General features: G+C 40.0%; 1 protein-coding gene across 1 annotated transcript in view; it reads left to right on the top strand.

Moving 5' to 3' along the window:
- The window catches only part of MUSK (muscle associated receptor tyrosine kinase), a gene marked incomplete at its 5' end in the record, with an annotated part of 52,544 nt that overhangs the window by 24,340 nt on the left and 4,784 nt on the right, over nucleotides 1-23,420 (top strand). The window contains 7 exons of the mRNA XM_081318902.1: nucleotides 9,978-10,244; nucleotides 11,359-11,534; nucleotides 12,796-12,819; nucleotides 13,200-13,288; nucleotides 14,178-14,337; nucleotides 21,414-21,603; nucleotides 22,764-22,955. Coding sequence (XP_081175028.1) covers nucleotides 9,978-10,244; nucleotides 11,359-11,534; nucleotides 12,796-12,819; nucleotides 13,200-13,288; nucleotides 14,178-14,337; nucleotides 21,414-21,603; nucleotides 22,764-22,955 — 1,098 coding nt within the window. The remainder of the gene's footprint in view (nucleotides 1-9,977; nucleotides 10,245-11,358; nucleotides 11,535-12,795; nucleotides 12,820-13,199; nucleotides 13,289-14,177; nucleotides 14,338-21,413; nucleotides 21,604-22,763; nucleotides 22,956-23,420) is intronic.

The following is a 23,420-nucleotide window of genomic DNA, read 5'->3' as shown; positions in this document are numbered from 1 at the left end:
TAAGCCAAGCACAATTTTTAGGATGTATTTAAGCAGCTAAAATTCTCGGCTTATCCACAAGTATATACAGTACGATTAATTTGGGTGTAATCTAGCCATAGTAGATATTGAGCTCAGTTTCAAAAAGGCTATGAAAGAATAGTTATTAAAAATAAAATTTATCATTCACCTTAGGCTCGTAACAATCAGAATAGAAATATACATTCAGAGGCTCTCTTTCTTTTGGGGCTAGTGCACTCTCATAAAATGGATGCCATTTGGGAATGGCTGTTCCTGTTTATTAACTGTACAGTATATTGAATGAGATCAGTTAAAAAAGACAACTGATGGGATGTAGTCCTCGACTTACAACCATTCGTTTGGTGATTGTTTGAAGTTACAAAGGCACTGAAAAAAGTGACTTGTATGTTTTTTACATTTACGACCGTTGAAGCATCCCCATGGTCACCTGATCAAAATCCGGACACTTAGCAACTCATCTGTATTTATGTGTGATCCCCTTTTGAGAACTTCTGACAAGCAAAGACAATGGGGAAGCCAGATTCACTTAAAAATTGTCTTTCTGACTTAACAACTACAGTGATTCACTTAACAATTGTGGCAAGAAAGGTCGCTAAAATGGGGTAAAATTGAGTTGAGAATTACCTGGTCCCACTTTTGGTCCTCAGAATGTTCACTGCCTTGAAGGCAATAAAGTTGATGCTAGAAATTAGTATTTTGTATGCATTTTAAAAATATTGTTTAAAAATTGATTCAAGTGGGGGGAGAAAGCCAAGCTGGTGCTGTGGAACACCAAACATTTTGGAGCCTTTGCAATTTAACAAAAGTTAAAACATGAGCCTGAAGAGGCATAATAATAAATGCAAGTTCACTAGAAATAAGGCTGATCTTGAGAGAGACAGGATACAAATATAAAAAATACACAAAATAAATATGTTGTAATATCCTCAGCTTTTCTATTATGCCACTACTACAAAGATTTAATTGTGAGTGATATTCCAAAAGAAGTAAGACTAGGACAGAACTTTTAAGTCATTCAAAAGTGAATACAGTGCAAAGTTGTTAGGAACGGAAAGCAGTAATTTCGGAAAACCCTAACCCATCTGCCTGAAAATTGTATTAACCCTTGGAAAACCTGAGTTGCATGCTTCTGGTTGGAAGACTGACAGAAGACATAATGAAGTTATTCTGTCCTTTCAATAGACATTTTTTTTCCTGGTAAGCAGGAGAGAGAGAGAGAGAGAGAGAGAAAGAGAAAGAGAGAGAGAAAGAGAAAGAAGAGATTGGAAAACACTCCAGGGTTGTAAATTGAAAACATCAGTATCTTATCCTATTAAGATTTGATGAATAAAGGATGTTAATTGCCCCACGAATTGTCTGAGAAACAAAGTCTCTTGAATGGAGACTTTGTGTTCACTAAAACAGACAAATCTCTCTCTATATATATATGCACACATACATTTCCTAGATCTTATTAAATTTAATTTTATAACAACAAAATTACAAAGTACTCCATGTCAAAGCTATTAGAATGAACCATATGCCTAATTTTCAGAAACCATGTAATTGGACGAATTAAAGTTGATTGGATCTATTCCATTAAACGCATTTGGGGGAATCTGTTTGCAGGCATATTCAGCAATTGAATAGAAGAGATACCAATATGTTTTGTGTTCTGCTGGTAAGATATTTCTCTCATCTCCCCAAAACCCCAAGCTGTGTTTCCAAAAGTATCTAACAAAATTGCAAAGTTTAGTGAAATATAATTCCAATTACAAAAAGACTTGAAATTTTGGAATATAGCTTTGATAAGGAAGTAGTTTAATCATCTTTGAATTTTCTGATTTTTTTTAGCTTTTTGCTTTGAAAGACCAAAAGTGGGTTTTAGTTTTGTGCACAAGAAAGTAAACTCATTATCAGAGGACCTGAAAATGATAGCCCTATAGACTAAAATGAGTTTTCCAAAAAGTATTGAAACAGCTTATTATTGCCATTTTTAATTTATTTCACACTTAATTACTCAGATTAGTTTAATTATTGATATTGTCTTATTTCACTGAGTTAGTTCTCTTATAACTCTCTTTTGTTCATTATTAGGCATTTTAATATTTTTATATTTACCATAACCATGTTAACTGTTACAGATGTTTTTATTGATTGCTTTGTAAACAATCAGCCTATATTCAGTGTAATCAAAATAGGACAAACAAACAAATTATGGCTGGATTGTACTGGCAATGGGCCAAGCAGAAAGTGCACATCTGGCTAAAAACTGGATAATTTTAGTGAAACCTACTGATATGCATAACCTCCTGGGGGTCCTCACCCACAAGTTGGTAAACACTGGAAACAGAGTATCAGAAATACAAAATGCTTGCCAGGTTTATAGGCCAATGATGAATAATAGCTGCAACTAACGAAAAAAAGAGAATAAATACAAACAAAAGCAAAAGCTCAGATCCAGTCTCTAGGCTTTTTTTCCCCCTGGCATAAACAGAGCATGCCAAAAATTTGTAGTCTTGACAGCATTTTCCAGGATCCATTCTTCGTAAAACAAAAATATTCCATGAAGGATAATAGGTCGCAGCAAGATAGCAGCCAAATCTGTCAACCAAATCCCCACAGTTGGAAATGCAGGTGAGAAGGCCTTTGAGCAATGTTCATATGACCTGTGATTGACACGTAGTGTGTTTGTCAAGGCCCTTCTTTTATTTTGTTATTGTTGTTAGAGGGATTGGAAGCAACCTCTTGAAGGACCCATCGGGGTTTTTTTCTGCCTTTTGCAAAAAACGCCAGATTTGCCTTCTTATAGAATTTGCATTGTTTCTAGAGCTTCAGATTGTCAACTACATCCAAAGAATTGGTTACTTTCTGTCAACAGCATTTTTAGCACTGTAGTTTTATTAAGGCTGCAGAAACATGGAGCCAAATTGGGGTACACAATCTGGAAAAGGAAGCAGCAAATCCAGAAACAAGCAGCAGACCAAAAAAAACACATTGCTAATCTGCATGGACCAAATAATGAACAAACTTTGCCTGCAAGATGAATGAATAATCTGATTCAGTTCAAAGTGATTAATTTTACAGACAAGCAATTTTGGGGGGCTGCTGGTGGTGCTGGGGTTAACATTCAATTCCTTTTGTTTACTGAAAGTAATATGTTATGAACCCCATCTGGCTAGGTAACAAAGGCAAGCTTTCAGATCAATATTTTTCTTTTTCTTGTTATTGAAGGGAGTCTTTTGATTTAAATTTGGTTTAAATTAAATTGGTTTAAATTTGGATATCTATTGGTAACTAAAAAATGCTATTCAAATCTCCCAAGGTGGCATCAAAAGAGCCATTTCCCCATGTCATATAAAGGCTGATAAGAACAAGCAGAAAATCAACTGGTCACAGTCAAACCTGCAGTGGGACAATGTAAATTCAGACTTGATTTCATAATGCTTTTTCTTCATTTATTTAAGGTAAAAGGTAAAGGTAAAGGTTCCCCCGCACATGCGTGCTAGTCGTTTCCAACGCTAGGGGCCGGTGCTCATCTCCGTTTCAAAGCCGAGGAGCCAGTGCTCGTCCGAGGACGTCTCCGTGGTCATGTGGCCGGCATGACTAGATGCCAAAGGCACACGGAACGCTGTTACCTTCCCACCGCAGTGGTCCTTATTTTTCTACTTGCATTTTTACATGCTTTCGAACTGCTAGGTTGGCAGAAGCTGGGACGAGTAACAGGCGCTCACTCTGTTACATGGCACTCAGGATTTGACACACAAAACTGCCGACCTTCTGATTGACAAGCTCAGCATCCTAACCCACTGAGCCACCACATCCCTGTTGAGCCACCACGTCACTGTATTTATTTAAAGCAAAGCCTAAATCTGCTTTTCACATCTCATAAATAAATAAGGAGATTGAGAAAGATAGCACATCATTCTCACATCCCCTCTATTCAAGGGAAAGGGATAAAAAAGGGACTGGCCCATCTGCTCGCCTTCTGGCCTGTGAGACCTGAGGTGAAGCTATATTTTCACTGTTCTCAACAAGGATTCCATAACTTTTCCAGTGTGGAAGACATGAAGCTGGTTTCCTGAGAGACAGTCTGGAAGGCAAAACTCGCCTTCTCTATAGGACTGGGTCAGAAGGGAAAATGAGCAGTAGCCCAGAATCTACCCCACTCTCTGTGCTGAGAAAAACTGAGGCCAGGGATGTCTGCAGGAGGGGGCCAAAATCAGCAAGGTGGTAGAAAGAATAGTGATGCAAGCCCGGCCCCTTTCGCTGGCAATGACGTTGCATAACTTTCAAAAAGGGCTTGCATCGCCCCATTCGGTCCACCATTCCTCCAATTTTGATACCCCCCCAACACTATAAATGCTCAGCTCCACCCCGATAAAAAGGGGTTACAAGGTTGTAAAAAGAAGAAAAAAATCCACAACCAGTCCACATAAAATAATAAAGTCCACCCCCTAAAGGGATACCATTAACATATAACAATATATACTTACAGAGGACAGCTGTCTAGTAGGCATCTGCTAATAACTCTTAAATGTGTAATGCCTATATACCATTAGTCTGATATTTTGACCAAAAGATACTTCTCTGATAGCAAAGTGCCTTTAAATGAATTAGGCTGGCCCTAAAAACAAGACTAAAGTATTAGCTGACTAGACAAATAGTCAGATAGGCAAAATTCAAGGACATTAAACCCAGGGCCTGCTCCTACTCAAAGGAAGCACTAGACTAATGAGGCCTGAGTTTATTCAATAATCTTAAGGACCCACTTAGAGGAAAACTGTAAGAAACTGTGGATGCAGACAATGAACAGGCTGCTTATAGTATCCCCAGAGATTTGGCTGGCAAATGGGAATTCTGAATTCTGAACAGGAGCCTTGTTTTTAAGGGTTGAAGACGTCCTCCTACTACGTGTTGTTGCAAGCCCTGCTAGTTCCCTTCATTCAGAAGCCTGTCTTTGACACAATGAAGGCTAGGAGTGGAGCTTATAAAACTACTGGCAACATCTCTGTACATCATTCATAAAATCAGAGTGGAAAAGACTTGAGCACAGGAAGAAATAGGACTCCTGGCTTGCCCGGCTATATCCGCAGGGTTGCTGCATGGCGATCGAGTTACAGTCATCATTAATCACTTCCTTTCCTTCAAACGTGAGCTGAGGGAAAAGCCATCCAGTCCAGTTGGTAGGCAAAAAAGTGGTAGAACCAAAGACGCAAATAAGTTGCAACGCTGAGAAAGGATTCTAAAACGGAGAAAGCTGACTGGCCTCCTTGCAGCTGGAGTTCATCTGTAAATATGGAGTGTTTGGAAATGCTAGTCATCTTGTCGAAAGCAGGCAACTCGTTTTCCTCCAGGCGGAGGGATTGGTGAACGTGAAAGGTTCTGCAAAGGCGCAGATAGCTGGCATTTCCAAATATTTAGAACGGATATAAATTGAACTCTGTGACCTTTGAGTAAAGCTTCATAAAACAGTTGTGGCTGAGCAGTCCTTGTATGTGTTTCATATGAAGGGAACTGAGTGGCTGGAGGAAGAATTGCCTTTGTTTTATTGCGTACTGTCAGAGTCAACTTGTGTGAGAGGGGCAGCCATATAATTTTTGATACATCTATAAATAAATCTCTGCCCTGAAAGGGTTACCATTAGGACGGATGTGCAAGTGCATTAAACGAGACATTGTAGGCTAATGATTTTTGTGCACTTGCCTGTAAAGCAACTGTGGAACAAAAAACAGTCCTTAACATTATAAATGCCTTAAGGACCTGGCTTTTCTCCCAAAAGGTGAGGGATTAAATGATATATTTGCAGGCATGGGCGCCAGGTTTTCATTTTTATTTTTTTAAAATGTTTTATCTTTTGAGTGCGTTTTACAGTTTTTAAAAAATGATTTTATTGGAAGCCGCCCAGAGTTGTCTGGAAGACAGGTGGCTATATAGATGCTTTAAAAAAATAAAATAAAAGTGAAATATTGGCAGAAATGGCTTAGTTTGCCAGCTGTGTCTAACATCACATTGGTAATCATGATTTTCCAGAGTCAAATGAATTAGCTTCTATGGGCAGTCCCCCATTCTGAACTCAGTAAATTTGCAATCCTTGAGCAAGATACATGGGGCTAGGGGTATAAAAAGCAGTCAAGATGGTAGTTGTGGCCTTGCAATCAAAGACGCCCTTTTTGCAACAAGTATAAAAATAGGGTGGTGTAGCCACCATCTTGATTTTTTTTTTTGCTACCTCATGCTCTGCATCTAAGGAGGGTTTCTAATTATCCTCATAAGTGACAGGTAGAGATTTTCGTTTGCGTTAAGATTGCTTTTGTAAGTGAACAAAAGAGTGGATAACAAGTGGCATAAATGATATATCCTGCATTTCTGTTACAGGTAATCCCTGAGTTACGAGCGTTCACAATGCTCGTTCAAAGTTACATGATCAGTGCCCCCTAGTCTTTACGAGCAAGTCCCAAAATTACGAATATTGCAGCGACACGGCAGTCGTTCGCCCTTACGAGTGACTTCAGTGGCACTGCAACATTCACCCTTCAACTGAGGGAGAAGGCCAGGCCCCTCCCAGCCACGTTCAGCCTGCTGGAGCTCGCCACACTGGAGGAGAAAGTGACCATGTTGTCCCCGGATCGTGGTAGGCCAGGGGAGGCTTTTGCATGCCTCCGGAGGTTGGATCCAGGCCTTGCATGGGTCCTCCAAGCCGTTTGCACCCGGAACAGAGATGGCTTCTGTATGCCTCTGGAGGTTGGATCCAGGCCTTGGATGTGTCTTCCAAGCTGCTGCCACCCGGCACATAGCTTCCAGAGGTTGGAGCCAGCCCTCGAAGGGGTCCTCCAAACCATTTGTGCCGGAACGGAGATGGGGGGGGGCTGCTGCATGCCTCTGGAGGTTGGATCCAGCTCTTGGAGAACTGCTGCAAGCTGCTACCACCCAGAATGGAGCTTCCAACCTCCAGAGGAATGCAGAAGCCCTCCCTAATCTCCGTTCCAGGTGCAAACAGCTTGGAGGGCCCCTCCGAGGCCTGAGTCCAGCCTCCAGAAGCTCTGTTCCAGGTGGCAGCAGCTTCGAGCTGTCCTCCAAGGGCTGGATCCAACCTCCGGAAGCATGCAGAAGCCCCTCCCCCCATCTCTGTTCCAGGGACAGCGGCTGTGTGGCTCTGGAGTTGGGGGGAAGCAGGAGGCAGGCACTGCAAACAGTGCGAGAATTCAGGCACCCATTCTCTGCGAAAGACTTTTGACTAATCTTCTGAGTATAAGCTATGAAATCCAAAAAAGTAGGAAATCTATAACAAAAGAATCTCAAAATAAAGCTAATAATTAAGTCTATATGGAATGACTATAATATTCGTCAGGAGTAAGCATCATTGTATTCAGTGCTGTTTACATTTGACTGCATAGGATCAGGTTTTTTTAAAAAAACAACAACATTGAATTTAACAAAAGATTGAAGTCACTTCAGGCAGCTGCAATACAACTTTTATGCCATTAGGAATGCAAAGAAAGACATGTGATCAATGAATCTACAAGCATGAAGAGGGAATCATATTGAAGAAGTCATGTGAAAAACATATATGGGGTCTGCTTCATTAAGATTTACTACATTGCACCCTGTTGAGGAATAAGCCTTGACCAAGGTAGAGCAAATGAATGCCCCAGAGCCTCTAGATTGCTCCCATGATTGCAGTACAGGTAGTCCTCGACTTGCGACCACAATCGAGCCCAAGATTTCTGTGGTTAAGTGAGACATTTGTTAAGTGAGTTTTGCCCCATTTTATGACCTTTCTTGCCTCAGTTGTTAAGTGAATCACTGCAGTTGATAAGTTAGTAACCCAGTTGTTATGTGAATCTGGCTTCCCTGTTGACTTGGCTTGTCAGAAGGTCGCAAAAGGGTACCTTGGCTCACAGCAATGGTCATAAGTATGAACCAGTTGCCGGGCATCTGGATTTTGATCACATGATCATGGGGATGCTGCAAAAGTTGTAACTGTGAAAAATGGTCATAAGTCACTTTTCCCAGTGCCATTGTAACTTTAAATGGACATTAAAGGAACTGTTGTAAGTTAAGGACTACAAGTATAGACCTGAGAGAGACCCACTGCTTTTTGCCTGAGGCAGGATTAGAATACAGTCTCCCAGTTTTTAGCCTGATGCCTTAAACACTACACAAATTGTCAGTCTCTCTGTCTCTTTGTCTCTCTCTGTCTCTTTCTCTGCAAGGAAAACTGCACTTTGCTGTTCTGGAGGCTAGGTTAGGCTGACATATTTAAACGACATGTGTGTTCAATTACTATATTCAGATATTTTTTATTTGTTGGGCAAATGGCCCAAAGGAAGAAGCTGTGCATATACAGTTGAAAATATTTAGCATCTGCCAGGCACACCAGAGTCCTGATTGCATTGAAAAGCCCACATACTTTCAGCTTATTGAACAGAGATTTTCCATAAGATCTACTTCCTAATATACAAAAGTTTAAGGATGCCACTTGCAGAGATCTGTGACTTTTTTTTCTGAATTCCTAAATTGCAGATTTTGAACAAATGAGTAAACAGCTAGTTTGCTATACAAAGTAGTACAATGCTTTTGAGGGTCCAAGCAACTCTCTGTCAGGTGTCTTGGTGAAAAGCTGGTATGTGTGTGGAGGGAATAGAGAAATATGACTGATCTTGGGATGTGTGCCTGTTAGTTTTAGCATTCTGATTTGGAAAGAGAATAGATTATTAGAGAAAATTGGGAGATTATTAGATTACCTTGGGAGTTATCCTAAATCTTTCTGATAAAAGAGTGTTGATTTTAACAGCTGGGATTAATCATTCCAAAAGTGTGAACTTCCAAAATATTTGCTTGCTTTTTCTTTCCAACAAACCTGGGAGAACTTTTAGGAATCTCTTAACTAAATTCTGTACTTGATCAGAATCTGGTGACTTCAACTTATTCCAATTAAGAATGTCAGCTGCAAAGATAGGGAATAGCGATCAAATATGCTTTTTCTTTCTTTTCATCTGTTTTTTTTAAAACAAACAAACAAACAAACAAACCATTAGCCTTCTCACTTGATCCAGAATTCTTAGGATTATGAAAGATTGCAATTATTTTGAAAATCTTGCCTGATCTACTACAGGGGTCCCCAAACCCCAGGCTGCGGACAAGTATTGATCAGCAGCCCATTGGAAACCGGGACACGCGAGCAGTGGGCAAGTGTGTGAAGCTTCATTTGCACATGTGCGGGAGCTAGGTTGCATGTACGAAACCACCCCCTCCCCCCCTCCCCCGCTGCTGCTGCTGCCAGTCCATGAAGCCACAATGGTTGGAGACTACTAGACCAGGGGTAGGCAACCTTGGCTCTTTTATGACTCGTGGACTTCAACTCCCAGAATTCCTGAGCCAGCCATGCTGAGGGGAAAGAGAGAGGTTTCCAAGCTGAGCCATGCTGGCTCAGGAATTCTGGGAGTTGAAGTCCACGAGTCATAAAAGAGCCAAGGTTGCCTATACCCCTGTACTAGACATAACACTCATACATATATTGTACAGGTAGTTCTCACCTACTGGCCACAAGTGGAATTAGCAACTCTGTCATTACATGATACGATTGTTAAGTGAGACATCATGCGACTGCAACTTGCAATTTTACCGCTGGTTTCTCCATTGATTCTGCTTCTCAGAGGTTGGCAAGGAAATGTGCAAATGGTGATCGCATGCCTGTGGGATGTTGCCACAGTTATTAAATACCCATTGGCTGTGAAGCATCTGACTCTTGATCACCTGACCTCAAGGAAACTGTGACAGTGTGAAGGCTGGTCACAAACTTTACTTTCCATAAAGTTACTGTTCTAACTTTGAACAGTTGCTAAACTGGGCAATTAAGCAAGGACTACCTCATAGCCTGCAGCATTGCTGTTGTTATTTCTTCAATGGCTGTACACGTTTGCTCAGTTCCAGCCTGCGTGGAAATCCTTACCTACATGTGTTTCTCCCATCAGCAAACTCTACAAAGGTGATGCGGGCTACTGCAGTTCATACCGGGGAGAGGTGTGCAGGGCTTTGTTGGCAAAGGATGCATTTGTTTTCTTTAATACCTCCTATGGAGATCCGGAGGAGACTCAGGAACTGCTTGTTCGCACAGCCTGGGCAGAGCTGAAAACCATGAGTCCGTTCTGCCGTCCAGCCGCTGAGTCACTGCTATGTCACTACATCTTCCAGGAGTGCAACCCCTCCAGGATTGGACCCGCTCCGAAACCTGTTTGCAGGTAACAGAAATCAGCAAAACACTTGGCTTTGGGTTCTTGGCTTATCCCACAAATTATGTGACATTCTGTTACACAGCCTTAAATTGAGTTGTGTGGCTCAAGTAGGCTTCTTTTCTTGAGAACGCGATGGCGGTTGACTTCACCACTATTCTATGCACTGTAGTATAAATATGTTCATATAAGCAATGATCTAAGCGCACTTTAGGATCAATTGATGTAATATTTGAAATTGAGGGGCTCAGCAAAAAGAGGACAGGCGCATTGTATTTCTAATTCTTGCACAAAATGCAACTTCTGCTCTGCCGGATCAAAGCAAACATTCTTTTTAATTTGGCGTTCTGTTTTTAGAGTGGGGCACTTAGATACCCCCACAAAAAATACCCTAGACAAACAAGAAATATGCACAATGTAACTTCCCTTTCTCGTTATTTTATTCCATCATTTCACAGTTAATACACATTTTCCTCATTAGGTCCTTCGTGGCAATGATCAGAAAGCCTATGTTAAATGTTTGCATGCATTCTGTCCCATGCCATTGGAAAACATGCTTTGGACATGTTCTGAGTTTAAAGTTGTTTAGCATGGGGTAAGAGGTTGCATGGAATTATTGGAATCTGACCAGCAATGTTTTCCACTTTTGAATCAAGGAAGAGTATAGATTCCCAGATCATTCTGAAAACATTAAGCCTTCTCAGATATTTTCTGGAGTAAGTTTCTTCCTTCACCTAGCAACTCTGTACACAGAGACTGCCAACCACCTGTTAGCAGAGTAAGAAGTATAGCTTTCTATTTATCTTACAACTGCAGTTGGCTTTTTGTGAATGGGTGTTTGGCCATTGCTGTTGACAAAATATGCTAATACATGTAATGCAAAATGAATGAAGAAAACAAAGCCCAAAGGTGGCACAGCAGTACCAAAAACAGAGTCCGGGACAAGATTTTAAAGATAATTAATTTCAGTGTACAAAACAGATCCTCCACTAGTTTAAAAGAGATTCATAATCGATATGCCTTTGCTGATCTTATTTACACCATTCTGTGGTTGTGTGTTTATATAACAATCCATTGCGGTTGTATGGCTGACTATGCATTCCACTGTTTATAAACAATGTAGAGAGCATTGCCTTGCTGTAAAGGATCTCTACTGCTTTAAGGAATGGCTTGCCATGGAAGAAAATGCCCGCAGAGGTATTTATAAGCCGGCACTGATGTTGCTTACTTTGCCAGAGTGTAACAGACTTCCCAGCATGCACCAAGATCCCACCACCTGCACCAGGATCCCACATTTTGGTAAGTGCCTCAGTAAATTGCAGGACAGTGTAATAAAACTTACCTTATGCTTATGGAACATCCTCCTCCCAGCAATCTGGCTGACCCTCACCCTTTTTAGCCTTCTAGAAAGCCATCAAGAGCTGACTCTTCACACGGACACTGGGACTAGAGTGAGGAGACCCTGGGGATGGTGGTCATCAACTTACAGCAGTTTGTTTAGTGACTGTTCAAAGTTACAACAGCACTGAAAAAAACGACTTATGACCATTTTTTACACTTACAACAATTGCAGCATCTCCATGGCCATATGATCGAAATTTAGACGCTTGGCATCTGACTCATATTTATGATGGTTGCAATGTCCCAGGGTCACAAGATCACCTTTCGCGACCTTCTGACAAACCAAAGTCAATAGACAAGGAAAATTCGCTTAACAACCCTGTTACTAATTTAACGACTAGGTGATTCACTTAACAACCATGTGAGGAAAGGTCACAAAATGAGATAAAACTTACATAACCACTGTCTCGCCTAGCAACATAAATTTTGGGCTCAATGAGGTTGTAAATCAAAGACTACCTGTGCTGGATTTTTAGTTTCAAGTTTTCTGTTTTGAGTAGTTTAATTGTGATTGGAAGTCTCTCAGAGTTGTGTTCAAAGATGGATGGCCGTACTATTTTTTTAAAAATAAATAAAATAAACACCTCCCCCCTTGCTCCACAATTATGGAAATTATGTATTTTACACGAGTGCTGTCAGACCCAGAGTCCTGCCCAATTTCCCTTCCCATCTGTTTCCCAATTGATTACAAGGGCAGGGTATATAATACAAAATGTAATAAATAGTCATGGGTAATGGGATTCTGATTTAGCCTCTGAATAGTCAAGGACACAACAAGGCAAGAAGTAAAAGAGTTTTGCTCTTAGGTAGAGGCAAGTATCTGGCAGCTTGGGCACCTATCAAATGTTCAACCTTCACATATCACTGAATGCATTTTAATCAAAACGTTGAGGATCTCTCTCATCAATTGCCCTTAGCTCTGGAAGAACAATGTCACCCACAGAAAAAAGGTCGGGTTAAAATGTTCTTTCCATGATGATTTATACTTATCTGCAAATGGTGGATCATCTAGCTGGGGATAAAGGCACAGCTATGATGATTGGTTAGTAACTTAATGTTCCTTTAATCATGTCATACTACGTAAATACCACAGCACCAAATCTTTTATCTCGGGGATTGCTATATAGGATCTTGATTACATTTTTTTCTCTTTCCTCAGATCTGAAAAAAGAAGGCACAACAAGTAAGCAGTTCTCTTTAGAATATGAACTTTTTAAAAAAATATATGGTTTTGTAAAAAGCGTTGGGCAATTTAGCAGGATGGGCAGAAGGTTCATGACTGTAATAGTAAAAATTTAAATTAAATTAACTGGACTTATAAAAAAAAGAGAAGGAGCCTGAGGTTTTAAGAGAGCTGTTACAGCCGCCCCATATATTATCTTGCTGAATTCCTGATCTGTCAAAAAGACGCCAGTGAACCATATTCAGTCTCCCCATTTAACCCTTGGGGAAAAAAAACCTTATTTTTTTCAATATTGCCAGAGCAAATTATGGTTTGTCCACTAAATGGAATGTATTCTATACTGTTATTAGACCATCCTGTTTGATTTTGTTTCTCTTCAGAAACTTGTTACAAAGGGAACGGGGCAACTTATGAAGGTTCGGCGAATGTCACAGTTTCTGGCATTCCATGTCAGAAGTGGAGTGCACAGGTAAGAAAACGATTTTTTCAAGGTGGAGGAAAGCTTTGCTGTAAAGTAGATTTGAATATATATCTTCCTCTGGGAATCACTGATATCAAATCATTTCTGGGCAAGGAAGTAGATTAGCCTTTGTGCACAGGAGGAGAAAGATGTGGGCTTGTTTGCGTCAAGTTTATTTGCAGATTAAAAAGAGATTTATGTCGGGAGATGAACAGCACAGTTTGCATTGTAGGAGAAACTTCCTGACAGTGAGAAAAAAATCATCCCAAAAATCATGGGCGCTCCATCGCTGGAAGTTTTTAAAAAGAGACTGGACAATCATCTGACGGAGATGATATAGGACCTCCTGCTTGAGCAGGGGGCTAGACTAGAAGACCTCCAAGGTCCCTTCCAGCTCTATTCTATTCTATTCTATTCTAAAATGAGAAACACATTGCTGGCATGCTTGCGGGTTTTGTTCTTTTTGTGTTGCAAAAGGAAATGGACCGATCTTCCTGACTAATAAAATACGGTTCTCTTCTGCAGCCCTCACTGATTTGTTCTGGGGTTCTTTCTACTAAAAATAAGTATGGAAACAAATCAAAAAGGTGGTCATGTGTTTTGAAAAGTGGAGAAAAATCAATTCATATTCATACTTTCCTGCAGAACTTTCTTGTAAACAAATCAATGTGGCAGCAGAGTAGACAAATGGTGGGATATGCGAAACATATGGCCGGAAAACAAGTTGATCATTCCATTCATATTTTTAAATGGGGAAGATATAGCCTAGTACTAATTCATCAGCTCTTCCCCCCTGGAGTGTTCATTCGTTACAAAGTTCTGCTATGATTGCTTCAAAAGTGCCAAAAAGTTGAGAAAATACTTGAAAAATATTTACTGTCTTCTCCCTTGTCACTAGGTTCCTCATGCACATAGAAAAACACCTGAGATTTTCCCAGAGCTCTTCAGTGCAATCAATTATTGTCGTAATCCAGGGGGTGAAAATGCACGGCCCTGGTGTTACACAAAAGATCCTTCTATACAGTGGGAATATTGCCACATACCTCAGTGTGAAGATGGTAAGATCCCATTACAAATATTCTTCAGTCAAAAGGAGTGTTTGGTGTGAATTTTACCTAGTGGATCTAAGTCCAAAAGCTGCAAACTCATTATTTCAAAACTTATTTTTTTAAAATATATTTTATTGATTTTTTTTAACATAGTCACCCTAATATTTGGTAAAGAGCATGTTGTCTGGGTTTACATTTAAAAACAATCAATAACAGTTAATTTCTATAGTTCCATAATCCACATAGTAGCTTTCTTTGATTTTCTCTTTTTACAATAATATTCTCTTTTACCAAACTTAAATTAGTACATTTCTTAGTATTTTGATAGGATAACAATTGAATATAAACACTTTTCTAGTATTTAACAACGACATCAATATAAAGCTTCTTTTCTAATTGATCATCTTAATTACCTCATCATAGATCCTGTTTTCAAAGTTCTTATTTAGATTTGTTTTCCCTGCAGTGTTCAAAACATTCTTACCGGTTAAGATTTTCTCAGCGTTAATTACACTTAAGTATTTAAGTCTTTTTCCTCATACAAGCCATCCCAACAATTTTATGTTTCTCATATCTTAAAAAAAGAAAAAGAAAAAGAGAAGAAAACAAAGAAGGAAATAGTATACTACTTCAGAAACATGTCCCTCTTAAGCTAAAATACATTTATATCCAGAATTTTTCTATTCTTTTTAACTATATTCTAACAAATGTTTAATCTTTAAATAATCCATCTAATAAATCCCATCATCTAATCTTTTGAATCTATTCAGAACATTCTTATCAATTGAGATTTTCTCAAGATCAATTATACTTAAGTATTTAAAACATTTCCCTCATATAAACCATCTCAACATTTTTATATTTCTCATATCATAAAAAATACTATGTTACTTGAGGGACCCATCCCTCTTAAACTAAAATACATTTATATCCAGAATTTTTCTATTTTTTTAACCATATTCAAACAAGTGTTTAATCTTTAGATATTTCCTCTGATAATTTCCATCATCTAATTTCTTAATTCTATCTTTAGTCTTTTTTTTTTACCAATCAGCATGCTTTTTTTTCCTAATCAGTATGCTCTGTTGGACCAAAAAGTCTTCCCAGAATCTTGTAGATGTTGTTTTAAGTACAGGAGACAAATCCAGTAAGATGTTTTTGTGGGAGGGTTTTGCCTCTTTGTATTCATTGAAAATCTTTTTCTTCTCTCTCTCTCTTAATTTCTCTTATCATTTTTTTGTCTCTCAAGTTCTCGTAGTTCTCCTGACAGCTGAGTTGTCAAATCTTTTTTCTTGTCCTCAGACTTATTTTGCAATCTTGAAGTGTAGGTTATCTTTTTCATGTGCAATATTTCCTGCATGTTTTTCTCTGCCTCGGTTAAGTCGTAATTCCTTCCATTGTTGGGTTCCATCTTTAAATCTCTTTTCTCTGGTTTATGTTCAGTTGTCTGCTTTATCTGATTGCTCTCTATTTTTATTTTCTGAGAGGTTTTTTTGTTGTAAGGTTAAATTGAAGATGTGTTCATTTATATTTTCAAAGTTATTTTTAATTTCCTTGTGGTTTGAAATCATTGTCATTTGAATTACTTGCAACATAGCATACATTTCCTTCTGGAAGGTATTTGTTTTTTCTTGATATGTACTTTCTGCAGATTTCTGATGTTCCATGATAGCCAGAAATCAAAGTTTTCCTTTCTCTGCAAACAGCTTTAGAGTCACAATTCAATAAGTATTTATAATCCAGGAAGGTCAATTTTTCCCTAAGGTTTATAGTTCTTGCCTTGTAGGCAACCCAAAATATTTTTTTTTGTTTCAGCTGTTCTCTGTTTAGTTAAGACATTGAAGGTCACAAAAACAAGTTATCTTTTTCTAGGCTTTCTGCCAATTCCTGTATTAAAGCGACTACAGTTGTATATTTTCATCCACCACTAGATATCAGCATCAGTCTGTTTTTCAGTTTTCAGAACAAACAATACTTTCTTCTGTTTTCATCAATAATCTTTTGAAAAGAAAATCTTAACAAATTCCACCAATGTCAAACTTATCCAGATTTAAGTCTTACATTCATTTCATTTCAATATATTTATGTCCTCCATAAGAGTTTAATTCACCACTTCCTTCTGTGGGTGGGTGGGGCAAAAGTCCCCCTCCTTCTCACTTCTTAGTCCTCAAACGATAAAAATAAAGACTGTTGTCATGGTTCTGACAGAGACGAATATAGCAGAACTCCAAGGCTTGCAAATTCCTCAAAGAACATGTTTATTAGTTACAAAGTATTGGCATGGTCAAGAGTGAAACCAAGTCTGGATACACCCATTTAGGGTCCCCAAACAGGAAAAAAATAGGCCGTAGGGTATGGAGCCCCGCAATCCCTTGGCTAGTTGTGCTATGCGCAAAACCGGAAGCCCACTATTTCAAAACTTAATTCAACATTACTCTAGGAACTTCTGTTTCTGTTTTGAATTTGGCTGTAAACAATAATAAAATGGTTCTGAAATGTTTCAGTATCTTTTTTATCAGTAACTTACCATAATAATTAAAATTAACTGGTATCAGTAATTAAATCTGATAATCGATGATGCTTTTTTCAGGCTGGAAGAAAAGTTAACCAATAAAAAACCATCTGTTTTTGAATTCTAAGTTGAATGCTAAGTTGCAAGGGTTTAATCTGACTTGCTATACAGTAATAAAAATTCCCCTTCATGGATTACTGCCTTGTCGTGGCGAAGGGGCTTGCGTAATTCAATGAAGCTATGAGCTATGCCGTGCAGGGCCACCCAAGACGGACAGGTCATAGCAGAGAGTTCTGACAAAACGTGATCCACTGGAGAAGGAAATGGCAACCCACTCCAGTATCTTTGCCATGAAAACCCTATGGACAGTACCAAAAGGCAAAATGATATGACGCTGGAAGATGAGCCCCTCAGGTCGGAAGGTGTCCAATATGCTACTGGGGAAGAGCAGAGGGCTAGTACTAGTAGTGCCAGAAAGAATGAAGCGACTGGGCCAAAGCCGAAAGGACGCTCAGCTGTGGATATGTCTGGTGGTGAAAGGAAAGTCCGATGCTGTAAAGATTTTTTCTCCATAGGAACCTGGAATGTAAGATCCATGAATCAAGGCAAGCTGGACGTGGTCAAACAAGAGATGACAAGACTAAACATCGACATCTTAGGTATCAGCGAACTAAAATGGACAGGAATGGGTGAATTTAATTCAGATGACTATCAGGTATACTACTGTGGGCAAGAATCCCTCAGAAGAAATGGAGTAGCCTTCATAGTCAATAAAAAAGTAGGAAAAGCAATACTAGGATACAATCCTCAAAATGACAGAATGATCTCAGTTCGAATCCAAGGCAAACCATTCAATATCACAGTAGTCCAAGTCTATGCCCCAACCACCGGTGCTGAAGAGGATGAAATTGACCAGTTCTATGAAGCACTACAGCACCTTATAGAACTAACACCAAAAAATGATGTTCTTATCATCATGGGGGATTGGAATGCTAAAGTAGGAAGCCAAAAGATAACTGGAATAACAGGCAAGTTTGGCCTTGGAGTGCAAAATGAAGCAGGGCACAGGCTGATAGAATTCTGTCAAGAGAATACGATGGTCATAGCAAACACTCTTTTCCAACAACCCAAGAGACGGCTCTACACATGGACATCACCAGATGGTCAACACAGAAATCAGATTGACTATATGCTCTGCAGCCAAAGATGGAGAAGCTCTATACAGTCAGCAAAAACAAGACCAGGAGCTGACTGTGGCTCAGACCATGAGCTTCTCCTTGCAAAGTTTAGGCTTAAACTGAAGAAAGTAGGGAAAAGCACTAGGCCACTCAGGTATGAATTAAATCATATCCCTGTTGAATATACAGTAGAGGTGACAAATAGATTTAAGGAATTAGATCTGATAGACAGAGTGCCTGAAGAACTATGGACAGAGGTTCGCGACATTGTACAACAGGTAGCAACCAAAACCATCCCAAAGAAAAAGAAATGCAAGAAAGCAAAATGGCTGTCTGAGGAAGCTTTGCAAATAGCTGAGGAAAGAAGGGAAGCGAAAGGCAAGGGAGAAAAAGAAAGATACACCCAATTGAATGCAGAATTCCAGAGAATAGCTAGAAGAGATAAGAATGCCTTCTTAAATGAACAGTGCAAAGAAATAGAAGAAAACAATAGAATAGGGAGGACCAGAGATCTTTTCAAGAAAATTGGAGAAATGAAGGGAACGTTCAATGCAAAAATGGGCATGATAAAGGACCAAAATGGCAGGGACCTAACAGAGGCAGAAGAGATTAAGAAGAGGTGGCAAAATTACACAGAAGAACTATACAAGAATGAGCTTAACGTCCCTGATAATCACAATGAGGTGGTCACTGACCTAGAGCCAGACATCCTAGAATGTGAAGTGAAGTGGGCCTTAGAAAAGCTGAGCAACAACAAAGCTAGTGGAAGTGACAGTATTCCAGCTGAGCTATTCAAAATCTTAAAAGACAATGCAGTAAAAGTGCTACACTCAATTTGCCAGCAAATTTGGAAAACTCAACAATGGCCACAGGATTGGAAAAGATCAGTTTACATTCCAATTCCAAAGAAAGGCAGTGCCAAAGAATGTTCAAACTATCGCACCATTGCACTCATTTCTCATGCTAGTAAAGTCATGCTTAAAATCCTACAAGCTAGACTTCAGCAGTATGTGGATCGAGAACTACCAGAAGTGCAGGCAGGATTTCGAAGAGGCAGAGGAACTAGAGATCAAATTGCCAACATACGCTGGATCATGGAGAAAGCTAGGGAGTTCCAGAAAAACATCTACTTCTGCTTCATTGACTATGCTAAAGCCTTTGATTGTGTGGATCATAACAAACTGTGGCAAGTTCTTAAAGAGATGGGAGTACCAGACCATCTTATTTGTCTCTTGAGAAACCTATATGCGGGCCAAGAAGCAACAGTGAGAACTGGACACGGAACCACTGACTGGTTCAAAATTGGGAAAGGAGTCCGGCAAGGCTGTATACTGTCGCCCTGCCTATTTAACTTATATGCAGAGCACATCATGAGAAAGGCAGGGCTACATGAATCAAAAGCTGGAATTAAGATTGCCGGAAGAAATATCAACAACCTAAGATACGCAGATGATACCACTCTAATGGCAGAAAGTGAAGAAGAACTAAAGAGCCTCTTGTTGCAGGTGAAGAAGGAGAGTGCAAAACTTGGGTTGAAACTTAACATTAAGAAAACCAAGATCATGGCATCTGGCCCTCTCAATTCCTGGGAAATAGATGGGGAAGAAATGGAGGTAGTGACAGATTTTATTTTCCTGGGCTCCAAGATCACTGCAGATGGGGACTGTAGCCAAGAAATTAAAAGACGCTTGCTCCTGGGGAGGAAAGCCATGGCAAATCTAGACAGCACACTAAAAAGCAGAGACATCACCCTGTCAACAAAAGTGCGTATAGTCAAGGCTATGGTCTTCCCAGTTGCAATGTATGGCAGTGAAAGTTGGACCATAAGAAAGGCTGAGCGCCAAAGAATTGAGGCCTTTGAACTGTGGTGCTGGAGAAGACTCCTGCGAGTCCCTTGGACCGCAAGGCGATCAAACCGGTCAGTCCTAGAGGAGATCAATCCTGACTGCTCTTTAGAAGGCCAGATCCTGAAGCTAAAACTCAAGTACTTTGGCCACCTAATGAGAAGGAAGGACTCACTGGAGAAGAGCCTAATGCTGGGAAAGATCGAGGGCAATAGAAGAAGGGGACGACAGAGAATGAGGTGGCTGGATGGAGTCACTGAAGCAGTAGGCGTGAGCTTAAATGGACTCCAGAAGATGGTAGAGGACAGGAAGGCCTGGAGGAATGTTGTCCATAGGGTCGCGATGGGTCGGACACAACTTCGCAGCTAACAACAACAACAATAAAAATAAATGCATCACTGAATCTTAGCTATTCATATTGATTTCCTTCTTTCTTTTGAAAAACTCACAGTGAGGTATATGTCTCTGGCATGTTTATTTTCCTCATATTTCATTAAAAGCAAAACAGTGGAATTATATTATGAAATTAGGAGTGGAGATTGATTTGATTTGGAGAATTGGCACTTGTAAGAAAAGGGGATCACTTAAAACTCCTTATCTGCAGATTCTTCCTACAAACAGTACTGTGGTATTTTAATCTCAGTTGGGCATATTGGTAACTAAAATCATCTTGAAGTCACATGTGTTGGGAGAATTAAAACAGTTTTAGAAAGGTTTGGTGGCCCCTTTCAGGACTGGGTAAAACACTAGGACTGTTTCAGAAAGGTTGCTTGCAACCCTTGGACATCCCTCCTTGGAGCCAGAGTAGCTGTGATCTTTAGAAGGCTTATGGAGCTACTGTGAAGACTGTCCCCAGCTGTCAGTTCATGCGTGCACACGTACAGCTGTTTTGCTGGCAGTCTCCGTGAAAGCTGGTATGTGTGTGTCTGGGCCTTTAAAACAGCTACAGTCTGGCTTTCCAGAGAAGGTGATTGCTTTAATGTTACAGGAGGAGGTGTTTTGTTTGGGCCAATGAATTTTGAACAGCGGCTCTGTCAAATGCATTGTTGCACCCCACTAAAAATATTTCTGTCCATTATCACTTACAAACCAGTGCAGACTGCAGGCTGGGTTTTGTGTAAAAAAGCCGACCAAATAATTATATTGGGGAACATAGTTGCTTGCATAGTTTTATGGGTGGGACTTTTAACTTGATTTTGGGGAATTGTTAGGTGTGTATCCAGTCTTGGTTTCACTCTTGACCGTGCCAATACTTTGTAACTAATAAACATGTTCTTTGAGGAATTTGCAAGCCTCGGAGTTCTGCTTTATTCGTCTCTGTCCGTTGGAACCATGACAATAGTCTTTATTTTTGCCATTTGAGGACTAAGAATGTTATGATTTTATCCTCAAATACTTTTCCACACTAAATACAAAAGCCCACTTCCTATTCCCTTCAATTCACCGGACAGTGCTTTTGCTTATGGAGGCTGCTTCCATACTAATTTCCATGGCAATATGATAATAGCAACAATGCCTCTAAAAGTGAAGTCTGATTTGTTTCTATTTCAGATTCCTTGGCATTGGGAACAACAAAGTTGAGTACAGTACCTCCACATTTCCCTTTCTTCCCTTCTCTCTCTCCTACCTACTCCATGACTGTCATCATCTCCATCATCTCCAGCTTTGCAATGGTCATCATTCTCATTCTTACAATCCTGGTTTGTTGTCGGAGACGCAAGCAATGGAAAAACAAAACAAGGTAAGTGTTAGTGAGCACCATCAGATTCAGCAAAATGAAGAGTTATCTCAACTTTGCTGAACTGAAGAGCCAGTTTAGTGTTGTGATTAAAGTGTAAGACTAGAAACCGAAGGAAACCAAATTTTCCCTTAGGTGTGAAAGCCATCTGGGTGACTTTGGGCCAAGCTCTCTCTTTCTTATAGGGACGCGGTGGCTCAGTGGGTTAGGACGCTGAGCTTATCGATCAGATGGTCGGTAGTTTGGCGGGTCGAATCCCAAGTGCCGCGTAACAGAGTGATCACCTGTTACTCGTCCCAGCTTCTGCCAACCTAGCAGTTCAAAAGCACGTAAAAATGCAAGTAGAAAAATAGGGACCACTATGGTGGGAAGGTAACAGTGTTCCATGCGCCTTTGGCGTCTAGTCATGCCAGCCACATGACCACGGAGACGTCCTCGGACAAGCGCTGGCTCTTCGGCTTTGAAACGGAGATGAGCACCGCCCCCTAGAGTTGGAAACGACTAGCACGCATATGCAGGGAAATCTTTACCTTTTACCTCTCTTTCTTGTCATTCTATTTCTATTTGCAGGGCTTTGTATTTTGGGATCCCCCCCCCCAGTTCTTTCTCTTCTCTTCTGCTGTCTCCAGACACTGCCACATTCACTATCCAGACTTTTTCTTTTTGTCTTTCTTATGGACAATTGTTAAGTCTGGGATGCAATGCGGCAGGTGCTTGTGTGTCTCAATTCCAAAGTCCCACAGTAATTTAGCTTCTTCAATGTAGCTTCTTTGGTGTTGTTTTTTCATTATCCTTACATGGCCAAAGGTGGGGATTATGTGGCCTGAAATCCTTTGAAACTGGAGGAATCAGTTTAGGGAAGAGAGCTTTTGTATATGGGCAGATTTAGCCGTTTATAAGTGTCATCATTTAGTGCGAAGTGTCTTGGATATAGATGCTTCTAAGAGTAATCCTGGAGACAGGATTACATACCTTAAATGACAGGGAAATAGCCTCATAGTTTAATTTGTGTTTTATCAATATTATAATATGCCTCTATTTTTGTATATTCCATATATCCTGGCTGAATGAATGCTAGAATTTTGAGTCACAAAAAGTTGTTGGTTTGTTTGCAAGGCTTATTCCTATTAAGCCACAGATTCTTTCTCTCTCAAACATTTCAGGGAGTTGGTACCACCAGCTCTGACCACTCTTCCTTCGGAGCTCTTGTTGGACAGGCTGCACCCCAATCCTATGTATCAACGCATGCCTTTACTTTTGAATCCCAAATTATTCAGTTTGGAATATCCACGAAATAATATTGAATATGTAAGAGATATCGGAGAAGGAGCTTTTGGACGGGTCTTTCAAGCAAGGTAAACAAACTGTTAACCAGTCATGATTTGGCAGCTATCATTGAGTTCTTTCTGTTCAAAGTCCTAGAGGATTTGCAGTAAAAGATTCATCCACTTCTGCAATGTGATTGGATTTTGTTCCATCATTGATATAAATTGATAACTGCCTTCTCCCCAACATCAAGTGATAACTTGGAATCTGAAACATCCAAACCCTCTTCCCAATGTTAGCTGTACCTTGCAAGAGAACAGAGTTTTAGGAGGTCAGAAGAGTGAAAGATGGATGAAAACAGAAATTGATAGTGAATGATGCAATATTATTTCCCAGTGTTAGGCCCAGAGAACAGGATCCTTTAGACCAGGGCTTTTCAACCTTGAAACTGTAAGATGTGTGGACTTCAACTCACAGAATTGTCCAGCCAACCAAGCTACCTGGAGAATTCTGGAAGTTGAAATCCACACATCTTAAAGTTGCTAAGATTGAGA

The sequence above is a fragment of the Vipera berus genome (assembly GCF_964194415.1).
Source record: "Vipera berus genome assembly, chromosome: 2".
Classification (NCBI taxonomy): Eukaryota; Metazoa; Chordata; class Lepidosauria; order Squamata; family Viperidae; genus Vipera; species Vipera berus.
Note: the sequence above shows the minus strand (reverse complement) of the source record. Positions and strands in the feature narration are given on the sequence as shown.